This window comes from Camelina sativa, chromosome 1, assembly GCF_000633955.1.
Source record: "Camelina sativa cultivar DH55 chromosome 1, Cs, whole genome shotgun sequence".
In the NCBI taxonomy this organism is placed as follows: Eukaryota; Viridiplantae; Streptophyta; class Magnoliopsida; order Brassicales; family Brassicaceae; genus Camelina; species Camelina sativa.
Window position 1 is genome coordinate 9,635,222 of NC_025685.1, and position 25,109 is coordinate 9,660,330.

A 25,109-nucleotide genomic window follows, 5' to 3' on the forward strand; every position below is an offset into this window, starting at 1 on the left:
TGGAACTGTTTCGTTTGTTCATGCTTAGAATCGTTTGCGTTTTTATTCACTTTCGCTTCTTGTCATGCATTCTTGTTTCTTGTTCTGTGACTCATTTCCATTTCGCATTTTGATCATTCTAGGACTCTTAGATAAAAACACTCTTTGAATTGGCTTAACTTGTGATTCCTTGATTGCATCTTGATTGCTAGCAACATCCCATTTGGATTGACACCTTAAATACTACAACACTTAAGGTTAATTGAACCTGCTAGGAGACACAAAAATCTTAGTATCATGTGTGCACCTGAATTATGCAGGGAATATCAGATTACACAAGTTTCATTCATAACCACAATTAGGAGGGAAAAGAAAGGAGCCAAACTGTACCAACATCCGGATGAACATTGTCTATCCTGTACCATTTCCCCCGAGCAATAGAACAATTTGAGACTCAACAACTTCTCCTATACACATGAAACTTAAATCTTCCATGGGTCTTACTCATTGCCGGTATCTGTAAGACTTTGCTTTCCCATGAATCTCCTTTGCAGTCTCACAGATATTTTAAAAGAAAATAGAGATAATTTGTAGTGTATCACTTAAATAGTATGAGAAAAACAAGTGATATTGATTTAAATTATTTATTGATAAATGATACAAAACATGTGGTTTAACATGATTCAAATAAGATGATACAAATTTATATTAGTTTGCATCATTTTAAAAATATTGATTCAAAACCTATCTCATCAATTAATTAAGTGATGTTTTTTTAATTTTATTTAAATCATTTAAAATATGGTACAAAATTAACATCACTTTAAAAATTATACATTTATGTTTGTTTGCATCACATCAAAAAATTGATACAAAGATATTATGTATATACTAACTTTATTCACATCACTTACAATATGATTACAAAATTAACATTAATTAACTAAATGCAATATTTTTATTAATATATTCTATTTTAATTACTTAAATGAATATGAATAATTTACAAACTATTTAATTGTAATTAAAAAAAATTCAGATTGTCAACGACTAAAACCAATTTTGTGAATAGTTTTTTTAAAATATTATTAAATATTCATGCCGTAAATAAATCTGCAATATGAAAGCCCACAAATATTTTAAAATATAAATAATTAATTTATATATAAAAAAATCGTCTCCATGTAAAAAAAAATCTTAACAATAAATAATTATATTTAGTTTTATATTTAAGAAAACTGTTTCCACAACTCAATCTACTCCTTAATTAACAAGGTTTTTCTTTTAGTATAAAAAGTTTAGTGATCAACAAGATCATAAAACTATTTTTGTACAACCCAAAAAATTAACAATTTTCGGTGAATCAAGTTATCTCCAACACATAGTAAGATCGCTCACCTAGTTTTCTATTACCTTTCAAGCCAAGTATTTTTCTTTACTTCTATAATTTCTATTTTATATTGTTGATTTTATCAGATATATCTTTTATTTTCTTCTGTTTTTGGTTATTATACTCTAGAAAATTTGAAGATGAAAGAACAAATACCACCAAGACGATAGAAAGGAAAAAAAAAATCAAAATCAAAATGTGCTTCGTAGAAAATACTTCAACATGAAGAAATCATCAGTCATGATCTAAGTTCATATCAATTGTTTTTTTTTCTGTAAATTAGCTGATATCATGGTAGCGATGAGTTTTTTTTTTTTTTTAGAATGATAGCATGAGTTTGCATTAATTGTGTTGTATTTCTCTTTGTTTAATTTTTCTTTTTGTAAATGACATTTTCTTGTTATCATTATTAGTGAAAACAGATCTTACAAAGATTTTCATAGATAATATTGAAAAAACAAAATTTTCTATAAAAAAAACAATTACGGGAAATATTCCAATTATTAATTTGAAAATTGTAAATTTTTGTATAATCTTTTATAAACTGAAGTCATCACCAAAAAATAAAATACTAATACCACTTAAATAAATTGATGCAAATGTTAACATCAAAATTTTAGATGATATATATTAACATCCATTACATTAATCAATGTAAATATTTTGGATATTAACATCAGTTTGAAATAAACCGATACAAATTGTTTGCATTAACAAATAGTAAATCATTTATTAAAATGATACAAAATAATGTAAATGTATAAAATAAATGATGTAAAACAACATTTACATTGTCCAACAATGATGTAAAACAACATTTTTTTTTGTTGTAGTGATACCAACGCCTGACACTTCATTCCTCGATTCCGCCGTTAAAGCTTTCCCGTCATGACACTGCATTGCCATGATCGAAAATCTATTACGGAAACAAAAGAGATTGTGTACCATCAGAGAAGTCAAGCAAAGTTCCAGTCCCGCGAAAAAAGAGGAAGAGAAGCTTGACATTGGGGGAGCCTCTTCTCGAGATGGGTACGTCATGGAAGATGGAAAAAGCGAGCTGAGAGAGAGAGAGAGGAAGGAGAATCATCATCAAGGGTTGGGATCTCAAGACGGAATCTTGGTTGTTTAAGCTTCTTGAGTTTAGGGTTTGGCTGAATCATCGTCACCCTGTTGTTGTTGGTCTCTCGTTTTGTAAGAACTTTGATCGATAACTTAATATCTTCATGATACAATTGCATAGAAGAAATGAGAAACAAAATAATCATAAAAGAAGATGAAAGCAAGAAGACCAAATTCATAGATCTGGTTTACTTGATTTGCACAGAACTTGGAACATAAGAGCATGCCAATGCACAATTTAGTGGGTGTGGTAATTCACCGATATCTACTATATAGCCATTCTCTCCAACGATGTAAGCTTGGCCACAACATGATTTCGTCATCTTTTCCCAATCTTTATAAAAAAGCAATGCCACTTTCTTTTCTTCGTCGATCAAGAAATTCCCAGTCCGATAAATATGTGGTGGTCGCTTATCAATTTTTCCATAACACTGCATTGGGCTCAATCTTATTCGTAACGCAAATCTCATACTCAAATGTATCCGTTCGCTGTAATAACATCGCAAGCTTCTCATCTCTAACCACATATAGAGACTCAAAAACTTCTCTAATGAAGGGCAGAGGCAAAGGCAAAGGCAGACGCGGTCCAAATCTCTCTCTTGTAAAATCAAAACAAAGTAAGTAAGAACTGATTGATGTCTTGTCTTTTGCACACCAGTAAGTATTTCCCTTTAAAGACACGCATGATTGCATGTACACCATATCCCGTTCAAGAATGACAGTACTAGGAACCATCCATGAATCAGAGCTCAAATGGTAAATTCCGTAGTCACTTAGTTTATTACTTAAAAGCCTCAATATTTTGTGGCTACTGCAGGATTTGTCGTATCCGAGAGCAAACCTGTCGACTGTCGTGTAATTAGATCTAAGTTTGATCCACTTTGGTTTCCCACAATACGGGTTCCAAATCACAAGCCTAGGATCGCCGTTTCTTACTAGTGATAAGCATAGCAATAAACCGTTGCAGTGAGAGACGGTGAACACGTTATCTAAGTTGTCCAGGCTAATAAGTTTACCTTTACACTTTATAGATAGATCAACATTGTTGTTTTTAATATCATGGAGATTGACGCCAATCAAATAAGCCTTAAAATTCATGATTATCAGAAACTCTCGTTCTCCTGCTGCGGCTACAACATTCATGCGGATGTGCTTATCTGTAAAGCTTTGATCTTTGGTTAAAACGTTCCACTTTTTGCAAGTAGACCTCATTGCTCTCGTAGATGTCAACGGAACCCTAGAGAGAATCTCCTCTACCAAATCATCTGGAAGGTTGGACATCATCATTGTCGCCGTTTCAAACAAGCATGATCGGTGTAGAACAGATAAAAGTTAGGTCAGTTTTCAAAAACTCTTTTCTTTTTCCTCTGTGGCTGCTAATTTCTCCTTGGAGAGAGGTTATCGATAGATTGTTACTGAAGACAAAGAAACCCTAAATTTTAATTAGCGTCTGAACTACTCCAATAACGATCCTTGTCTATTGGGTTCGTATTTTTTCAAGCACATTAGACGTATACTATCCATTTGAGTTATTTAACAAATTTTTGATTTCGGTTTGGGTCGGTTTATATACTTATCCCTCATGTTATCAAAGAAGTACCAAAGATCAATCCTTCTTTACCTTCATTTGGTTGTGATGTCCAATTAGTGAGTGAAGCAATTATGAGGAGCTGATTTGTTATGGCGTTGGTAATGATGGCACTTGTGTTTAGGTGCAAAGTCAAGATCATCGTGTGTTCGCTTCTCCGATTCACTCACAGTACTCTTTCTTATGTTATGTTGATCACAACATGAAGATCATGACTAGATATGTCTAAACAGATTAACACTTGCAATTTTACTATAATGTAGAAAATTAGAAGCTGTTTGTTATGTATAATCAGTATATATGTACACATCACTCATGCGCCATGGGAAGAAAAATCTTAAGTTTTTTCCATTTATTATTAAGAAATGAGTACAGCTCATAAAGAGATGGACACATCACACATTTACACGAAATCTTGAGCCTTTGTATATAAGTTTCAGAAATCAGAACAAACAAACATGAGTCTGGCTCTTTTTTTTCATTCGTTAATAGAGAGAGACAGAGTTTGGATAATCTTACTGCTAGAGAACACAAAGGATATCATTGCTTGGCTCAACTCTCTTTCTAAGCATTTGTTATAGTCTAAGCAATGGGTTAACAAAAGTAAAAAACCACGTTGAGAATTTGATTGCAACCCGAAAACTGATAGCTCTTGCTCGTCCAATGTTGTCCCTCTAAGTAGTAAAAAACCAATATAACTTAAAATTATTACCATAATGCATAGAAGAGATGGGAAACAAATGAATTCATACTGACTAATCTTGTTCAAAGAAGATCAAAGAAAAAAGAAAAATGTAAAAGGGACTAATTAATTCATAAATCTGGTTTACTTGATTTGCACACAACTAGGAACATAAGAACACACAAGACGGCAAAGTGTTGTGTTTGGAGATTCACGGAGATCCACTCTTGTGTAATAATCATCCTCTCCAATGACATAAGCTATGTTGTAAATGGTTTTAAACCCCTTTTCCTTGTCGTTATCAAAAACAACTGCGAATTTATTTTCCTTGTCAATCAAGAAGTTGCAAGACCGAACACAAGGTTTCATTCCAACTCTTAAGAAGTTTCTCCAGGACACCGCATCGGGCTCAATCTTATTCGTAACCCAAATCTCCATCTCAGATTTATCCGGCAGCTGTAATAACACCGCAAGCTGATCTTCTTTAAACGCAGATAGAGACACATAAGCTCCGTTGACGGGCAGAGGCAGACGCGGTCCAACCCTCTCGTTTGTAAAATCAAAACAGAACAGATAATGATCTTTTGATCCCTTCTCTCTAGCACACCAGTATGTATTTCCCTTGGAAGACACGCCAGGTTGCATATAGTCTATATCCCATTCAAGAGTGGCATTAGGAACCATCCATGACTTAGAGCTCAAATTGTAGATTTCCAGTTTATTATCCAAACCGAAAAGCCTCAAGATTTTGTAGCTACCGCAAGATTTGTCGTATCCGAGAGCAAATTTGTCTGATCTCCCGTAACTAAATCTGGGAGTGATCCGTTCTGAATACCCCAAATACGGGTTACACACCACAAGCCTAGTATCATCATTGGGTTTTGCTGATACGCATAACAATAAACCGTTGCAGTGAAAGACTTGAGATACATAGAATGATTCCTGAGCTGTTTTATCTCGGCAAACAAGTTTACGATTATTGTTTAGGTCAAGATCAGTGTTGTTGTGACTTCCATGGAGATTGACGCCAATCAAATAAACTCTATGATTCATTATCATCAAAAACATTTTCCCCCGCTTGTTTGCAAAGCTCTGCTCTTTGGTTAAGGCGTTCCAGTTTTTGCAGGTAGATCGCATTGCTTTCAGTGATGTCAAGGGAACCCTAGAGAGAATCTCCTCCAACAAGTCACGTGGAAGATTGGACATCATCATCGTACGCCGCCGTTTCATGTTTCAAGCAAGGATCGACGATGATGTAGCAGCCAAAGTTTTGTTCAACTTTTAAAATCTCTTTTTCTTTTTCCTCTGTTGTTGCTGATTTCTTCTGGAGAGGCTGTTCATAGATTGTTACCGAAGAGGACACAAATCCCATCTTTTTTAATGAACTTATGAAATACTTACACGCAAAAAGCTTTTTAACCTTGCAAAACCCCTAATTAATTTTCTAAATGCTAGTTGCTCTAGCTAGTTCAATAAACAAAACCCTAATTATGTATCCCAACTCCCAAGTATGCCATATATATATACGGGCTTTTGAAACATTATGTCATACTGTAAGAGCTACTAATTTTCTAAAGTACATTTGTCAATCTACCCGGTTATACTTAATTACATATTGTAATAAGATCTTTGGAAAAAAGTATTTTTTTTTTATCTAATTTCCGTTAATTTTTCTACCTAATTCAAATATAAATATATGATTCTTCGTTCACTTATATTTGAGCTTATATTTAAATTATTTGGAATTATTCTATAATATATTAACTTTTTAATAAATTTTGTAATTTTTTTTTCTGCATATGTGATTTAAAAATTTTAAATCGGACATATATTAGATGAATATAAAATGTTTGTACAATGTTCCATATTGCTTGGAAAAATAGGACAACAGTTCAGATTCTAAAAGAAACCAAAATGATTCCGAATATGAATGACCAATAAGCTTGATTTATTAGAAATTCAAAGATGATTTACTCCAGATCTTTATTTAAAAAAATTTAAACTTTTAAAAAGTTAAAATATCATTAACTCGATATTACACGAGTAAAACGTCATTTCATTATTTTGTTAACACTATCAATAATAATAGACAAAGCTAATTAAGTTGGTTAAATTAATATTAGATACATTACAAGAAAAATGAGTATTAATAGCACTAAAAGATAGCGTTTTTTGTTTTCCACAATAATATATTGCAGGTTAAATCATAAAATTAACAATCAAAATAAAATTATACACTTTTAAAACCTAATGAAAACAAACAAAATTTATAAACAAATACAACTTAAAACTTAAATATTTTAGTTACAAATAATTTAACCGGTTAAAATCCAATTAAGAATGTATAGTATATGTAACGCTAGAAACTAATATCTAGTGTGTTGTGTATATATATGTCAAGACTTTTGACTTATGAGCCATGGTAAGAAACGTTTCAAGCTTTTCCCATTTGTCACTACGATATCATCAATACATCTCATAAAGAGATAGACACAGCGTGTGTACGAAATCTTGAGCCTTTATAGAAGTTTCGGAACAAAAAAAAATAAGTCTGGGGCTCTTTTTTCCATTCGTGAAGAGAAAGAGAGAGAGAGAGAGAGAGAGAGAGAGTTAAGAAGACAAAAAAGGATCTCAACGTAAGAAAACAAGGGATGTCATTGCTTGGATTAACTTTGTTTCCTCCGTGTGACATCAGCAATAACTTTGTTTCCAAGCATCTGGTTACTAAGCAATATGTTAACTAGTCTCTTTTATGTCCAATCCATATTTGGTCTTCATAGTTGATGAAATATTGCATGTCGAGTCAGTTAAATTCGCATGACTTTCAAAGTGCAAGCCTCCAACATCTCTTCTTCTTCTTCTTCTTCAACAAGTCACTTTTAAAGTTCCATTACCTTCTTCTTCTTCAACAAGAACGTTCCATCTCTCACACACTTAAAGATCACTCCTTGCATAGGTTCGCGGGTCGGTTTATTTATGTACTCGTCACCATGTTGTTGTCTCTCTGTTTTGTATACTAAAATCAATAAGTTAAATCATCATCATAACTGCGTAGCGTAGACGAAATGAGAAACATATTAATCATAAAAGATGATGAAAGCAAGGAGACTAATTCACAATCCTGGTTTACTTGATTAGCACAGAACTTGGAACATAAGAGAGCATACCCATGGGACAATGATAGTGAGTTTGGTGGTAATTAACCGAGATCCACTCTTCTTAGATAGCCATTCTCTCCAATGATGTAAGCTACGGTACAAAGCGATTCCGTCTTCTTTTCCCAAACTCTATAAAAAAGCAATGCCACTTTTTTATCCTCGTCAATCAAGAAATTACCAGCCATAAAAATACTTGGTTGCCCACCAAATTTTAAGAACTTGCTCCATGACACGGAATCGGGATCAATCTTATTCGTAATCCAAATCTCGTCTTCTAACGTATCATCTCGATGTAGTAGCATCGCAAGCTTCTCTTCTCTAACCACAGATAGAAGCACACAAATTTCTGTAATACAGGGAAGAGGCAAAGGGAGACGCGGTCCAAACCTCTCTCTTGTAAAATCAAAAGAGAGCAAGTAAGAATAGTCTTCTGATTCTTTATCTTTAATTAGCATACCAGTACGTATTTCCCTTTAAAGACACGCAGGATTGCATGTACTCCATATCCCATTCAAGAGTGACACTAGGAACCATCCATGAACCAGAGTTCACATGGTAGATTTCGTAGTTATTTATTCTTTCATCCCCAAAAAGTCTCAATATTTTGTGGCTACCGTAGGAATTGTCGTATCCGAGAGCGAACCTGTTGATGAGTGCTGTCCTGTAATTAATTCTACGTTTGATGCACTTTGGTTTCCCACAATACGGGTTCCAAATCACAAGCCTACAATCCATGTTTCTTGGTGATCATGAGCATAGCAATAAACCGTTGCAGTGAGAGGCGGTTGATACTTCATATGAACGGTCCAGGCTAGTAAGTTTACCTTTAAGCTTTATAGATAGATGATCAACACTGTTGTTTTCAAGATTGACGCTAATCAAATAAGCCTTATAATATATGATCATCATAAACTCTCGTTCTCCTGATGCGGCTACATTCATGCGGATGATGTGCTTATTCGCAAAACCCCGATCTTTGGATAAAGCGTTCCATTTTTTGCAAGTGGATCGCACTGCTCTTATAGATGTCAACGGAACCCTAGAGAGAATCTCCTCTACCAAATCATCTGGAAGATTGGAGATCATCGTTGTCGTCGTTTCGAACTAGGATGATCGGTGTAGAACAGATAAAAATGTTAGGTCAGTTTCAATAACTCTTTTCATTTCCTCTGCGGCTGCTAATTTCTTTTCCCAGAGGTTACTGAAGACAAAGAAGCCCTAAATAATTAGCGTCCAAAAAGATTCTTGTTTATTTGGTTAGTCTTTTATTTGGCACAAAACCGGTCGAGTTGCAAAACAAAATTTTTGGTTTTGGTTTGGATCGGTTTATAGATTTATCCCTCCCTGTTTTCAAAGAAGTTTTTCTAAGATCAAATCTTCTTACCTTTCGTTTGGTTTTGTCGAATTAATTGATGTTTCGTGAGTGAAGCAATGACGAGGAGCTGATTTGGTAATGATGGCATGGCACTTGTATTAGCTGCAAAGTCAAGATCCATTGTGTGTTCGCTTCTCTTATTCAAACACTTGCTTTAGTTGCTTATGTGTTCTGTTGATCATCAACATATGAGGAACAGTACAACGTTTAACAGAATAACACTAGTAAATGTTATAATAACGTTAAAATTAAGTTATGTATGTTGTTTATATATGTCAAGACTCATGAGCCATGACAAGAAAGGTTCCAAGCTCCATTAAGAAATTAATACATCTGAATCTGATAAAGGGATGGACAAGAGTGTACACAAAACATGAGTCTTCTTAATATAAGTTTCAGAACAAAAACATGAGTACTCACTATAGCGTTTTTTCTAAATATAATTTGTGAATAGAGAGAGACTTAAGACAAAAAGTAATAGGGTAAATTATATGCAGTAGCCATGAGGTGAGTTTTTTATTCACTTTAGGTCAAAGTGAAAAGTGGTTTTCATGTGTTAGTCACCTCCATAATTTTGGATAACTAAACCATTGAAACAAACAAACAAAATGAAGTGTTTAGTTAAGTCAGTTAGGATTGTTCCCCTTTTTGTGACTAAATGGAATAAAATCCCTTTGCTACAGTAAAAAAAGTAAAATATAAAATAAATAAAATTAGTTGCATAGTACTATGTATCAACGGACCAATGTACGATGTGTTTTGTTAGTACTGTGTTTTGCTAGTATTGTGTTTTGATGTACGGTTCTTTGCAACTGTGTACGTACACAAGTCATTAATGTTGTGTACGTACATATATAATGTTATTGGAAACGTTATTATACTGTTGATTATAAATAACATTCAGAATTATAATTATTCAGAAATAGTACAAACATTATGAACATTGAGAATTATAAATAAACATTCAAAAAAACATATATGATCTTTTAGGGCTCCATTTTTTATTTTTGAATTCCTAAGCTCTCCCCTTCATGCTCCATTACATGGTTTATATGGAAACGTCCAGCAAATTCAGAAGGGGAGTGGTGATGATGTGGCGTGGAGGAGGAGGGGAAGCTCTGCTGGTGGTGAGGTGTTGCTCCTTCCTCAGATTTTGTCCTTAATCCAAGATAAGTGGTTGATGCTAGGCTTATCTAGGGTTTTGGGATGATTGGGGTGGATTTGTCATGGGTAAGATGGATTGTGAAGAATCCATGGGTTGTTTTTATGGTTGTTGTCATTGTGAATACGTAGGGTATGTGCTTAATCGTTGGAGAAAGAGTATTGGTCGTGGAGTTAGGTTTTGGTGGCCGAGAGGTGCTTGAAATCAAGTACGGTCGTGTTTCAGGTGTTGTGTCGACCGAAACCACTACCAACATACGAACAATGTAAACTGGTCCAGGATGGCTACTTCGAGGCTGGGCTGAAATTTAGTGGGGAGCTTCGTGGTGCTACAAGCTCCATATCCAACGGTGAGTTTTTGAAAGGAACAGTTGGTTTTTGATTTCATCAAATGTTTGTATTGTGGTATGGCATAGGCGGTTTTGTGGTAAGTTTGGGTGTCGAGCGACACCAAGGTGGTGTCGGTTGACACTAGCATGTTGTTGTGTGTTTGGGTCCTAGGAGGACATCTAGAATAAGGTTTGGATGAGGAGAGATCGGCGGAAGTGATGTCGTGGGCATTGGTGTCAACCGACACTAGGAGAGTGTCGTTCGACACCATGTGTGTTGGTTCACAAGTGGTATGATGGATGACGTTCGACACTAGGTGGAGGTGCTGATATGTCTATATTTTGTCTCTCCTCAGCATATATTTATCATGCATTTAGCTAGGATAACTGATTGTTTTACATCATTTTCTAAGTCTTTTCTATACACTTTGCATGTCTAGGTAGTTCTTGCATCATCCTTGCATACATTGTGCATTTCGGAGTATTTTAGGTATTGAGGAGACGTTGGAAGCGCATCCGCCCGAGCCATGCTCCCCAGCATCCGTCCGAGCCATGCTCCCCAGCGTCCGTCCGAGCCATGCTCCCCAGCGTCCGTCCGAGCTATTCTCCTCAGCGTCCGACCGAGCCACTCTCACTCGCCACGCACCCCAGCGGTCCGATCGAGCCACTCTCACTCGCCACGCTCTCCAGAGGTCTGACCGAGCCACTCTCAGGACACCAGTTGAGCTGCACCAATCGAGCCATTCTCACAACACTCTCGGAACCCTCTCTCGAGCCTATCTCACAACATTCTCGGCACCCTCTCTCGAGCCAATCTCACAACACTCCTGGAACCGTCTCTCGAGCCAGTCTCATCCGCTCGGTCGAGCCACTACGTTCGATCCGTTCCACTCGAGTGGGATTTAGCTTTCGACGTCTTCACCAAAGTTGTAGAGAATTGAATCATCTTTCCAATGCCGTTTATTTCAAGCCAATATAAGGTGTAGTTCAAGAGTTACCATCGTTTTAGTGAATGTGTATACACCAAGCTCGAGCCACTTTCACCGACCACGCTCGAGCCACTTTCACCGACCACGCTCGAGCCGCTTTCACCGACCACGCTCGAGCTAATTTCACTCACGCCATTCAAGCCACTTTCATATACCAATCGAGGACTGAACGCACACCGACTCGTTCACACATGTCAGGAACACGTTCCGTCTTACACGCTTCAAGAGATTCCCAAAACCGACTCCCTACCTTGTCGTTTTAAGTTCTAGGGTTTTCCATGTTGGACTACTATAAATACTTTTTGTTAAACCTTGGCTGGACATCTTATCTTTTATCTCGTATTGTTTTCTTTTCCTTAAGGTTAACCTAGCCACCAAAATACGTTCTAAGACTTTGTATTCCGGTATCTTTGAGATTATTCAGTTGTTGCATTGGATTCCCTCTACAAAGTTGTTCATCTTATTTTTATCTACCTAATAATGCTTGTTTCAATGTTTTCTGTGTTTGCATCCTTGATAATGATTTTCGGATCTGAGTAGTGTAGTAGTTCTTGAGGATGGGATAGATTAGGTGGAGGATCTTAGGTTGTAGAGTGTTTAGGATTTGATTTGTATGATTCTCTTCTGGACTAGGGTTAGAAATAATTCTCTCTCTGATCAATTGGAACTAGGTTTTAGACATTTTCACACCCAAAAGGTGTTCGATGAAATGTCTGACCAACTAGTGCCAGAGACTTACGTTCCTAGCCTAAGAGATTAGTTGTCTAGGATGTTTGTTGACGTGAATGAACTTGTTTGTCATGCCTGCTCGACCATGTTTCTCTAGCGAGAGCTAGATATGGAAGTGGTTGAGTCAGAGTAGCTTTTGCCAAGGGATTGGATTGGCTAAGTCGTGATGTTCATTGTCTAGGGATAGTTTTCTTGTGGCATGTTAAACACTCTGTAGAATAGGAGACTTCACCGACATCAATTACTCTCATCCTTAGGACCTCTTTCTTTCTGATTTTTATTACATTCCTGAGACTGTTTCATTTCTTGCCTTTTAGTTCATGCTTATACTCGTTTATGTTTTTATTCATTTTTGCATCTTGTCAAGCATTTTCGTTTCTAGTCCTAGAACACAGCTCCGTTTTGCATTCTGATCATTCTAGGACTGTTAGACAAACACTCTTTTTGAATTGGCTTGACTTGTGATTTCTTGATTGCATCTTAATTGTTAGTGAAGCTTCCCAACTGGATTGACACCTTAAGTATTACAACTGCATAAGGTTAATTGAACCTGCTAGGAGACACAAAAATCTTAGTATCAGGTGCCTTTTGACACTAAAGGAGTTGATAGTGAATTGGAGTATTCGTGGGGAAGTGTTGTCCATGGCTGGATGGAATCAAATATTCCAGCCCACCTCTATTGTTGCTCGGTCGCTAGGGGTGATTGGTTGTGCGACTCAGTAACTAGATGAGGTGGAGTTTGGTGTATTTGTGGGAGTTTATGGAAGGAGCGATATCTACGCCGGTTTTCTCGTCTGAATCATGGAGTTGCGATGAGATCATTTCCCGTGGATAAGGATTGGGAATCCGGGTGCGGTCATTTCAATCGTTAATATGGTTTTTAAGCAATGTCAATGTACGTACACGAGTACTTTATACAATCCAGAAAGCTTGTAAATCGTTAATACAGTTTTTAACCAACAAAAATGAATTAAAAATCATGATTATGTTTAGCAAGAATTTGGATAATTTTTCATAGTGTACCTTTTTTATTAGATTCTTAGAAATACATTAAATTAAAAGAACATAAAACTAACAGAAATATTTTTTTTTTTTACTTTTTACCTTCTCTTTATAAAATTTTATGATTAGCTTTTTTTATTGTGCATTATAATTATTATTTTTAATTATACTATATTTTACACTTTAATTTAATATATTTTTTAATTTTGAATCATGTTCTTAAAAATAGTTTCATATTAACATAACCATGTACGTACACAATATTAATTTATTAGTGTACGTCTATACTCAGTAATGTTATTTTGTTTAATGTACGTAATATTTTGGTATACGTCCATTATGTTCTTTTGTTTAATTTGTACGTCCATAAGTATGTTTTAATTAGAGGATAAAATTGTATTTTTGCACTCTTCTTCAGCATTGATATCTTCTGCAACCCTAATATTACAGTCATTGTTCACAGCTCCTCTTGAACCTTGTTTTTTCTTTACAGATTAATGTACTTTACACCTAAACCTTGTAGATCTAACATATAGTAGCATATTTTAAATTCAAAAAACAAAAATTTTGAGTTTTTGAAGTGTTTGGAAAAACCAATGAGGCAAATCAAAATCATTTCTTCTTTTCTTCTACTCGCCAGACTTCTACACAGTAAATCAAAATATTTCTCCTTCTCTTCTTCTTTTTTTTTTGCTGAAGTGCTAAACACAATTTTGTTTCATCGGAATTTATTACTCTCAGTTTCCAATTGTTTTATGTGAAGGAAGAAGAACCAAATACTTAAAATTACTTTCAAATATATTTTTATTTTTTAATTAACCAAACATGACACGTTTGAGTAATGACACCAAACTATAATTGTCTAGTTATAGGGTATTTTTGTCCCTTTTTTAGGGTGGCTATTCTGTGAAAAGTGAGATTGACTTTGTCAACTCATGAGAGAAAATATTTTTTTGGTGTGATTTGTGAAAATTTCTTTTCGTTATATAGTCTGTAAAGTTTATTAAGCAATGGGTTGAGAATTCGATTGCAACCCGAAAACTGATAGCTTTTGCTCGTCCATTGTTGTCGATCTAAATAGTAAATAGCTTAAATCATTAAGAATGAAGCTTGTTACATGTTTTTGTTATAAATAGACAGAGGTAGTAACTTGCTCGACCAATGCCACCATGTCGTTTGTTTTGTAAAATGTAAAATTAAATGAATTCTCTCACCCATATTGCATAAGACGAAGAAATGAGAAACAAATTCATATATATATATATATATATATATATATATCTACTGATAAATCTTGTTCAAAGAAGATACTGTATATGCAATCAAAATGAAAATGTAAAAAGACTGAATTTTATGAACCTGTTACATGATTTTCATAGAACTTGGAACATAAGAGCATGTACGGCCAAACTCTAGTGTGTTTGGAGATTTACGGAGATCCATACTTTTGATATAACCATTCTTTCCATTGATGTGAGCTCTCTTGTAAATGGTTCCAACCCACGGTGACCTGTCTTTCTCAAAAACAACTGCCACTTTCTTTTCCTGGTCAATGAAGAAATCCCCATACCCATAGGTATTATTGTAATAATGTATAATTGGTTTCATATCAATTTTTAAGAAGATGATCCACGACACTGCATCAGGTGTTGGAATACAATCCAAGTCCCACATCTGAAGTTTGATAAAACTATCATTAATATATAAAGGGTTATGGTCAATCTACTAATTGCCAATTGGTTTTTAGTTAGAAGTCCAAGATAAACCCAAATTTAACATGGTATCAGTGCCCAAGGTTCAAGTTCTGGTGGACCTAGAAAAGTGGATACGGACATGCCTCTTGTTAGGGCGAGTAATGGGGGCCCAAGAAGGGGTTTATTATCGGTTCAAGTGGGATCGGTTCGAGATGGAGTTATCATTTCGAGGAGGCGTGTTAAAATCCCATATGTGGTCCTTGGTTTGAAGGGGAGATTGTTGGAATACAATCCAAGTCCCACATCTGAAGTTTGATAAAACTATCATTAATATATAAAGGGTTAGGACCAATCTACTAATTGTCAATTGATTTTTAGTTAGAATCCCAAGATAAATCCAAATTTAATATCAGACTCAATATTGTTCGTTACCCAAATAACCATTTTATCCCACAGCTGCAATAACACCGCAAGCTTCTCTTCTTTAACTGGAGATAGAGTCGCATAATCCTCATTGAAGGGCAGAGGCAGACGCGGTCCAAACATCTCGCTTGTAAAATCAAAACATAACAAACAATATTTTCTGATTCTTTATCTCTACCATACCAGTAAGTATCTCCTTTCAAAGACACACAATCTTTCATATCCTTCATATCCCATTCAAGAGAGCCGTCAGGAAGCTTCCATGACTTGGAGCTCAAGTCGTAGATTTCGAGGCAGTTTACGCTAATACCAAAAAGCCTCAAGATCTTGTGGCTACCGCTGGATTTGTCGTATCCGAGGGCATACTTGTCTAATCTCTCGTAAGGAGCTCTTGGTAAGATCCATTTTGTTTGTCCCCAATACGGGTTCAAAACAACAAACATGTGTCCCCATACACATAAGAATACACCGTTGCACTGAATTGAATAACTTGAGATTTATGGAATACTTCAGCTGTCTTGCCTCGGCTAATAAGTTTAGCTTTACGCTTTATAGATAGATCCACGTCGTTGTTTTGACTTACTGTGTGGAGATTGACGCCGACCAAACAAACATCAAATTCCGTGACCATCAGAAACTCTCTTTCCCCTGACACGGCTGCTTTGTGGATGTGCTTGTTTACAAAGCTCCTAGTTTTGGATATATCTAGATCTCACTGTTCTTAGGTGTATAAACGGAACCCTATAGAGAATCTCCTCCACCAAATCCTTTGGAAGATTTGACATCATCATCATCATCGTTGAAACAAGGGTCGATCGATGTAGAACAGAGAAATCTAGTTTAAATTTTTTAAAACTCTGTTTCTTTTCATTGTGGTTGCTGGTTTCTTCCAATTCCAAAAAAGGCATTCGATAGATTTTGCCATTTTGGTGTAGAAGACACAATAACCCTAAAAAGTAAGACGGTGGCGCATCTTATACGTTTCCTATTTAATGGGCTGATTATACGCATGCTAAGGCGTGTGAGACGCATTACAGATAAGGCCCAAAATTTAAAACATATGTGGCAAAAACATTTCACCTTATCCCTTCTTCCGCTCAAATCAGTTCTCATGATCTCATCATTCTATTTCTATCAAACAAACTCATCTAACACATCTGGTTAAGACAGAGAGAACTATATAGTGACACAAATCCATCTCATTGTCATAAGATGTGACTAATTTTACTGAGGCGTTGATGGTTAGCTTCAATGCGGTAAATTTATTTTACTTTGGTCCATAACATATTTCCCAAAATACAGTACTGAGATGTTTGAAAACAAAACAGTCTCTCTACTTCATCCGTTACTGGCTGAACATGATGAGGACTGAGTAGAGAAGATGAGACTTCTTGAATGAAAATCACACAAATCCCAAACTTCGTGACGTTTGAAACCAAATCCTTGAGATATATTTCATCCATCATCCATTAATAAATGGCCGACATGATGAGGATAGTTAATACTACACTACTCTTTCAAGGTCTCTCTCGCTACTTCAATAATTTTTAACTAGTCGGTCATCTCTTCTTCTTCACACGTGCGAACAGAACAGTCTCGCACGTGCCAGTCTTCCATAACAACAATAATTAATTTTTGTTCTGTCATCTTCTCTTCTCCCATGAGAACGCACACACACACACACACACATTTGATAAGTTACAGTCCTTTTTTTTTTTTTTTAATTTTTTTTTGTCTGAATTTATTATTTAGAGAAACAAAAGAATCTGTAAATGTCCTAAAGACTCAACAATTCTCGATTCCACGTCTTTTGCTTTTCTACTGAAGAAACCCAATTTCTCGGATCTGGGATCGTCGTATAAGCTGGAGCTGCTGCTGTTGATTCCATCATTTTGGTGTTTGTGATTTTGGAATCACAGGATCGATCGATCAGCAAAAATGGAGTCGATACTGGCACGAGCCTTGGAGTATACACTCAAGTATTGGCTCAAATCATTCACCAGAGATCAGTTCAAGCTTCAAGGCCGTACCGCTCAGCTTTCTAACTTAGGTCCCCTTTCTTCTCCGACTCCGACTTCTTCATCTTCATTTGGGAATAAAAATGTCTTCTTTCTGATTTAGATTTTTTTGTGTGTTATGCAGACATTAATGGTGAGGCTATACACGCCAGTATGGGTTTGCCACCCGCACTTAGTGTGACCACTGCCAAAGTTGGAAAATTGGAAATCATGGTTTGTGTTTCAACTCCTTCCGCATTGTTATCTGCAATTAATTGTTTTCAAATGGGGAATTGAGTATAAATTCATGTGAAATTTGGGTTTAGTAGCAGATTCTTGTATACATCTTTAAGTCTTTTTTTTTGTTTTTCTTGATTTTGAGATGGTTCGTTGAAAAATTAGGCCATAATCCATGAGTGCATATCTCTAGTTTCCACCTTTTTCTACCAGATATATTTTAGGATTGCTAAGAACATGGATTTGATTTGATGGAACTAGCTACTAAACTGAAAAAGTTATCCTGGTTCTGTAAACGTGTGTGATCTATCTTAATATTTTACAAGCATTGAATTTTGTTTTCTTTCTCTCATTTTCCTCTTCATATAGCTTCCGTATGTCAGTAATGTACAAACTGAACCAGTAGTTGTGCAAATCGATAAACTCGATCTTGTTCTTGAAGAAAATCCTGATGCTGATGTGACAAAGGGTCCAAGCAGGTGCTGAGTCCCTACTTCATCTCTTCTCCTTTCTGCCCATTTTTAACTGAGGCTTTGTTTAATATCCCAGAATAATATTGTGTCTTTCATTTTTTTTTTTCCTTCAGTGTTCAGTCTCCTACCGCCTCTGGAAAAAGTAATGGTTATGGATTCGCTGACAAGGTGTGGTATCTCTACTACTTGGTCAATATTTCCAAATTTATCCCATAAAGCACAGAGGCGTTACTAGTTTTTATGGTGGTTCAAATGTTCTAGCCTCCTCTAATTATTATTTTGAGATTTTTGCAAACAAAACTGATAACTACCATGTGCCATATTCTCCTTATATAGAAGAATATAATTCCATCTCACCTTGAGATTATATTTCCTAGGAAATGCTGATAATGTTTTGTCCAATATATGTTTTGTATTTTAAATCTCAGTATAGTAGGTAGCTAAAATTGCAAGAAAGAGGAAATAGGCTGTATGGTTTCGATCACTCTGTAGTTAGGTAGGTGATTTTGAGCTTTGTTCTTTATTGGTCTTTCTTGCACATTTGGTTGAAGACTAGCTATGCATATAATCCTTATGTTTTGTCGTAGCAATGATGTCAATTTGCCTGAGTGATATCTTTCTTTGGGTTTATAGTTAGATTCATTTCCGATATATATGTATCAGATTGCAGATGGAATGACTTTACAAGTTAAGGTGGTCAATCTTCTTCTTGAAACTGGAGGTGGTGCTCACCGTGAAGGAGGGGCAGCCTGGTAAGTTGCTTTTTCTGCACCCATTTTCTATCAATTTGAGATTTAGCTTCATGTCTGTGGGCTGAGTGTTGGAATCTCGTTACTTTGGGTTCTTTGATCCACAGTTCTGGTTGTTTTATAATTTATGCCTTTCACACTCCTACCTGACTAAATTTTCATTTTCGTTTTCATCTACTTGGGAATTAAACTAAGTGCCCTGAGTTGTTGCTTATGTATGTCTAAGCTCTTATACTCTATATCTAGGGCTGCTCCGCTGGCATCTATTACAATACGTAACCTTGTTCTGTATACCACTAATGAGAGTTGGAAGGTGAGATTTGCGAGCATGATCTAAGAAAATTCTTTCCTGGAAGAAGAGTAGTTCTGAATGATTTTTCATTTACAGGTTGTAAATCTGAAAGAAGCAAGGGACTTCTCTACTAACACAGGATTTATTTATTTGTTTAAGGTATTGATGCCACTCGTTAGCTAGTTTTCCTTGATATTATATTCTTGATGGCTCAAGATTGAGCATTCCGTTTTAACGAAAACAGTGCCTAAATATCCTACCTGTTAATTTTCTTTGAAGATAATACTCCTGATGTGATTTGTTTCTCTACCTGTGATGCATATCCTTTCGTTATCAGAAACTTGAATGGGAAGCTTTATCAATTGATCTTCTACCACATCCTGATATGTTCACTGATGCTAATTTAGCCCGCTCTGAAGAAGCAAATCTTAGAGACGATGATGGTGCAAAACGAGTTTTCTTTGGAGGAGAACGCTTTTTAGAAGGAATTTCTGGCGAAGCATATGTAAATATTTGTATTCGATTCTCTTGTACTTGTATATATGATATCAAAGAAAAGTGCTTGAATGCATTAGATGTTTTGGTGCCTGATTCATTAGCCCTGATGGTGGCCTTTTTTTCAGATCACAGTTCAGAGAACAGCACTAAACAGTCCTCTTGGGCTTGAAGTCCAGTTGCACATTCCAGAAGCTGTTTGTCCAGCCTTAAGTGAACCAGGTTTGAAAACATATTTCTTAGTTTTCTCATAACAGGTTGATGTAGATGAATAACTAAGTCTACTCATTATTCTTCTAAACAGGGTTGCGAGCTCTTCTCCGCTTTCTAACTGGAATGTACTTATGCCTAAACCGAGGAGATGTGGATCCTAAATCTCAGCAGGTCTTAAATTTCAAACTTCCTATTGATCTTAACAAAGGAAACGATTTACTTGAATGATTTGTTCTCACTCTTTAATGGTATGCCTCCACCAGTCTGCTGAAGCAGCAGGACGCTCTCTTGTCTCCGTTCTTGTGGACCATGTATTTCTTTGCATTAAAGATGCTGGTTAGTTGATTTGACTCACCTCATGCTAGCTAAGAAGAGTGCGGTCTTGCATGAAATCATTACTCTCGTTTCTTGGGTTTAACATTTACCATCTTTCTACGTTTCAGAATTCCAACTGGAACTACTAATGCAGTCACTCCTTTTTTCTCGAGTACGTTCTCACTTCTCAGTGATTCTTAGAATGTGATCTAGTAACTAGCATGATTTTGTTTCCTGCATTCACATTATGCACTATGGAACTTTCTTAGTTCTGGGAAATCGTAAACCAAATTTCAGGAACTCTTGTTCTTATGATTTTATTGTAAGTGTGGGTATGAGTTGGAATAAGACACAAATTATTTGTAATGAAATCGTATCTCGGGCAATGTTTCATAAAGAAATTAGGGATTGGACCAGATTTGCCCCCTCATGAAAGTAGTTTCATGGTTAATGCATAATATGGTTTTGACCACTAACTTGGTTGTCTCAAGCTCTATATATCTCTTTCCTGTCATGTTATGTTCACTAGAAAGTTTATTGCCCTCACATGATTAATGCACTTCAGTACGCTAAGCATCTTAATGAATTATATCTTGTTATGTGGTGCTGAAATCTGATATCACTTGGCATATATACTTGCAGGCCTGTGTTTCGGACGGAGAATCAGCTAACTATTTGACCAAGATTTTGATTGGTGGGCTATTTTTAAGGTGAAAATGCATATGTCGGGATAATTAGTTAAATTTGATTGATTAGAGTAATCTGTTTATAGCCTTCTTTAAAGTTCTAACTATGCTCCCGATCATCATATCAATAGTTTTCTTTGCAATTTTACTAAAATGAACTCGGAGCACTTTGTAATTTCTGTTGATCTTCAGAGCATTATGTTTGTCGTAGTTGCGATTTGCATAGTCAGGATCTTCGTTTCTGTTGGCGCTTTTGAAACCTTTATCCGATTACCTTGTGTTTAATGGTTGCAGAAGCCAAAATTTTACTTGATAGTGTATGTCATACGATATAAACAGAAAAGAGTTGTGGAAACTTCAAATAATCTACTTAAGCTCTTTGCCTTTTTTCATATCATTTTTTCGCATGTATTTGCTGGTTATCTTTATTTATAACTTTTATATCACTTTCTTGTGCCTGTGTTGGTTCACAAATTTGAATTTAGAGTTCTTGCATAATTATTCATGGTTTCAATTCAGGGATGCTTTTTCGCGTTTACCTTGTGCTCTAGTCCAACCATCCATGAAAGCTACTGCTGAAGACCTTGCAGTTCCTGACTTTGGTATTAACAATTCTGGCTGTATATTACAAAGATTCTTCTATTGTGATCCTCTCAGTTGCTAAAACATTTCATGCTGATTAAATTTCCTTCCATATTTTTGGGACAGCCAAGAATTTTTGTCCTCTCATATATCCATTGGACAACGGCCCGTGGCAAATAGTTCAGGATGTACCCTTGATCTCCCTACATTCTCTTCAGGTCAAGCCATCCCCAAAACCCCCACACTTTTTCTCAAAGACAGTTATCCAGTGCCAACCACTCATGGTATGTGTATGTAACGTAAAGATCAAAATTTTTACTCATTTTAACAAATTCTTTACTATTTTCTTCTTCTATCCTGTCTCAGGTTCATCTTCAGGAAGAAGCTTGTTTAAGAATTTCTTCTTTTCTAGCTGATGGCATTGTTGTGAATCCTGGTGATGTTTTGCCCGATAACTCTGTTAACTCTCTTCTTTTCACCCTGAAGGAGTTAGATGTGTCTGTTCCATTAGACATGAGTAATTTAGAAGATTCAGCAATCAAAGAAAACCTTTCCGTAAATAAGTCCTTCGTTGGGGCAAGGCTTCATATTGAAAACTTATCTTTTGCGGAGTCACCTACCCTAAAAGTTCGGCTACTAAACCTGGAGAAGGATCCTGCTTGCTTCTGTCTTTGGCCAGGACAGCCTATTGACGCCAGCCAAAAGAAATGGACAGCTGGAGCCTCACATTTTAGTTTGGCTTTGGAAACATCTCCCAACTCAACTGAACTTCAGAGCTCTCGTGGTCCGGAAATGGGTTTGTGGAATTGTGTTGAAGGAAAAGATATGTGTATAGAAGTTGCTATGGTATCTGCTGATGGAATGCCACTGATAACAATTCCTCCTCCTGGTGGTATTGTTCGCATAGGAGTTGCTTGTGAGCAGTATATTTCGCGTGCTTCAGTGGAGCAGTTATTTTTTGTTCTGGACCTCTATTCTTACTTTGGTAAGGTCAGTGAAAAGATTTCAATTGTTAAAGAAAGCAAACGCCAGAGTTCTGTTTCTTTGACTGGAGGGTTGTTGGAAAAGGTTCCTAGTGATACTGCTGTTAAATTGGTTTTGAAGGATCTGCAGCTTAAGTTTCTTGAGTCTTCCTTTACTAGTACTCAGGACATGCCACTCGTTCAGTTTCTTGGCAAAGATCTTTCTGTGAAGGTAACTCATAGAACCCTTGGTGGCGCTATTGCAGTATCCTCCAATATATACTGGGAAAACATTGAGGTAGATTGTGTAGATACCGACGTACAACATGAACATGAGAATAGCTGGAATGGTCACTTAGTTAGCTGTAATGGGTCTACCCCACTGAGGCGTGTCTTTTGGGTTGTCAACGGAAGCCATGATGGGCAAAGTGACAGCACTCTTGCGACACCTTTTCTGGACATAAGCATAACACATGTGATTCCCCTCAGTGAAAAGGATATGGAGTGCCACAGTGTAAGCATCGTGGCTTGTATTTCAGGTGTACGCCTAGGAGGAGGAATGAGCTATGCTGAAGCTCTATTACACAGATTCGGAATTTTGAATCATGATGGTGGTCCAGGAGAGGGTCTGTCTAGAGGATTAGAGCATTTATCTTCTGGGCCTTTGTCAAAACTTTTCAAAGCATCTATAGTTGATGACAGGAAAAAGGGTACTGAAAAAAACCATCTTAATTGTGTCCATTTCATATAGCTCATGTGACAGTATCCTCTATACATATTGTTCTTATATACAGCTTCAAGTTTCACTAACCACTGTTGCTAATATATTCATCTAGAAGGAACTCCAGGAAACTGGAATGGCGATGGTTTCCAACATTTGGGAAGGCCAGATGACATTGATGTCTCTGTTGAGTTAAGAGACTGGTTGTTTGCTTTGGAGGGCAGAGAAGGTGTTGGCAGACAAATTCTGAATAATGAAGATATTGGAAGAGAAGAGAGGTGTTGGCACACAAATTTCCGTACTTTCCGAGTAATAGCCAAGAGCACACCGAAGAATGTGAATCCAAATGGGACAGAAAATAAGTATGATGCTCACAAGTATCCTGTGGACTCAATAATTGTAAGTATATGTACTCCCTATGTCTCCACAGCTCAATTTCTTACCCTAAACTTTCTGAGGTTAAGATAACCTTCACTTTGAAGGAGAGAGAGTTTTGTGGTGTCTTAGAATAACCATATGTAACTCTCAAAGCATCCTTTATCTTTCTGGTGTATTACAAGATTACATTCTTGAATGCGTAAGCGTTGTGGACCTTAATGTGTTACTAAGCCCGTTAAATTTTATTTGGGAAATGCATTATAGGTCAGTGTCGAAGGTCTACAGACAGTGAAGCCTCAGATGCAGAAAGGGACTGATTCTTGTAATGGTTTGCTTACAAATGGAGTTTACGAAAATGGTCACGTGCATGGAGGTGTAAACATTGAAGCTAATATTGTGGCATCGGATGACAAATCTGTTCATGATGACTCATTAAACTGGGTGGCAGAAAGTCTGAAATTCTCTGTTAAGCAACCTGTAAGTGAAGCTGATCTCGTTTCTCTTTGCTTATTTTTTTTTGTTAAGTAGTTTTTGTTTTAGAGGTTTTTTGTCCTTTGTGCTGCAAGGTTGAGGCAGTTGTTACAAAAGCTGAGTTGCAACATTTGTCATTCTTGTGCAAATCTGAAGTTGATGCAATGGGAAGGATAGTCGCAGGGGTTTTACGTGTGCTGAAGCTTGAAGACTCTATTGGCCAGGCAACTCTAAATCAACTAAGCAACCTTGGTATATACTTATCTCAAACTCTGCATCTATTTAAGATAAATAGTTTCAACTTTTTTCAGGTTCTTGGATTTGCCTTTTTGGCTTATAACTCTTACGTCTCTTTTGTTGCAGGAAGTGAAGGTTTTGACAAGATGTTCTCTCCAAAAGCGAGCAGAGCAGGAAGTCCCAAAATCTCACCTTTTGCTGCATCATCAGACTCTTTGAGAGAAATCTCGTCACGTACAAACCTAGAATCTACCATTACTTCCATTGAAGAAGCGTCGATGGAATTAGAGGCCAAGTGTTCAGCTCTAGTTTCTGATCTCAGCGATTCAGAATCGTCGGCAAATCACGCCAACGAGCTCAAACAAAAACTCGAGAGTTTGCAGAGCTTAATGGCTAAATTACGAACCCAAATCTGAAATTTTTACACTCACAAGACGAAGTGAAGAAGGCAAACCAATTCTTTAATGTATATAGGCCCCCCATATATATAGAGATGTGAGAATCACTACTTGAAGCGCGGGAAAATTTTGTATCTTTTATTATACGGTGGAAACGAAACTTGTGTATGCATAACAAAAAAAGGAACTGTCTTTTTGGATTGAAAAGTTTTGAGAAATTTTTGCAGAAAAAAAAAAAGCTTTGGTTTTTACGTTCTTCGTGATTGATTTTGAGTTCATTAAATC

The 25,109-nt window shown here is 36.3% G+C and overlaps 3 protein-coding genes and 2 pseudogenes across 4 annotated transcripts; 1 reads left to right on the forward strand and 4 right to left on the reverse strand.

The window, feature by feature from the left end:
- Positions 2,903 to 3,775, reverse strand: LOC104705947 (putative F-box protein At3g20705). The gene has a single exon (XM_010422055.1). The coding sequence runs from the start codon at positions 3,773 to 3,775 to the stop codon at positions 2,903 to 2,905; it is 873 nt and encodes a 290-aa protein (XP_010420357.1).
- LOC104705957 (putative F-box protein At3g20705) lies at positions 4,903 to 5,970 on the reverse strand. The gene has a single exon (XM_010422065.2). It carries the CDS (start codon positions 5,968 to 5,970, stop codon positions 4,903 to 4,905), a length of 1,068 nt encoding a protein of 355 aa, XP_010420367.2.
- Positions 7,958 to 9,038, reverse strand: LOC109125288 (annotated as a pseudogene).
- LOC104705966 lies at positions 14,864 to 16,409 on the reverse strand (annotated as a pseudogene).
- On the forward strand, positions 17,317 to 25,075 carry LOC104785686. 2 transcript variants are annotated; one of them, XM_010510947.1, is made up of 20 exons: positions 17,317 to 17,668; positions 17,761 to 17,849; positions 18,222 to 18,331; positions 18,439 to 18,493; positions 18,989 to 19,077; positions 19,321 to 19,387; positions 19,463 to 19,525; positions 19,704 to 19,871; positions 19,990 to 20,083; positions 20,166 to 20,245; positions 20,338 to 20,410; positions 20,518 to 20,561; positions 21,032 to 21,099; positions 21,595 to 21,677; positions 21,784 to 21,941; positions 22,024 to 23,329; positions 23,456 to 23,739; positions 23,983 to 24,195; positions 24,285 to 24,441; positions 24,553 to 25,075. In XM_010510947.1, the coding sequence occupies exons 1-20, from the start codon at positions 17,557 to 17,559 to the stop codon at positions 24,840 to 24,842; spliced, it is 3,603 nt and encodes a 1,200-aa protein (XP_010509249.1). In that variant the 5' UTR covers positions 17,317 to 17,556; the 3' UTR covers positions 24,843 to 25,075. The 2 variants fall into 2 exon arrangements, with proteins under 2 accessions (XP_010509249.1, XP_019082731.1); XM_019227186.1 differs by having other exon boundaries at positions 23,459 to 23,739.

Bases quoted from the DNA above. Each gene is read 5' to 3' on its own strand.
- LOC104705947 (XM_010422055.1), bottom strand. From the start codon at position 3,775: ATGATGATGTCCAACCTTCCAGATGATTTGGTAGAGGAGATTCTCTCT.
- LOC104705957 (XM_010422065.2), bottom strand. From the start codon at position 5,970: ATGATGATGTCCAATCTTCCACGTGACTTGTTGGAGGAGATTCTCTCT.
- LOC104785686 (XM_010510947.1), top strand. From the start codon at position 17,557: ATGGAGTCGATACTGGCACGAGCCTTGGAGTATACACTCAAGTATTGG. The intron at 18,494-18,988 runs GTGTGGTATCTC...TATATGTATCAG, and splicing joins GTTATGGATTCGCTGACAAG to ATTGCAGATGGAATGACTTT. The intron at 19,872-19,989 runs GTAAATATTTGT...CCTTTTTTTCAG, and splicing joins GAATTTCTGGCGAAGCATAT to ATCACAGTTCAGAGAACAGC.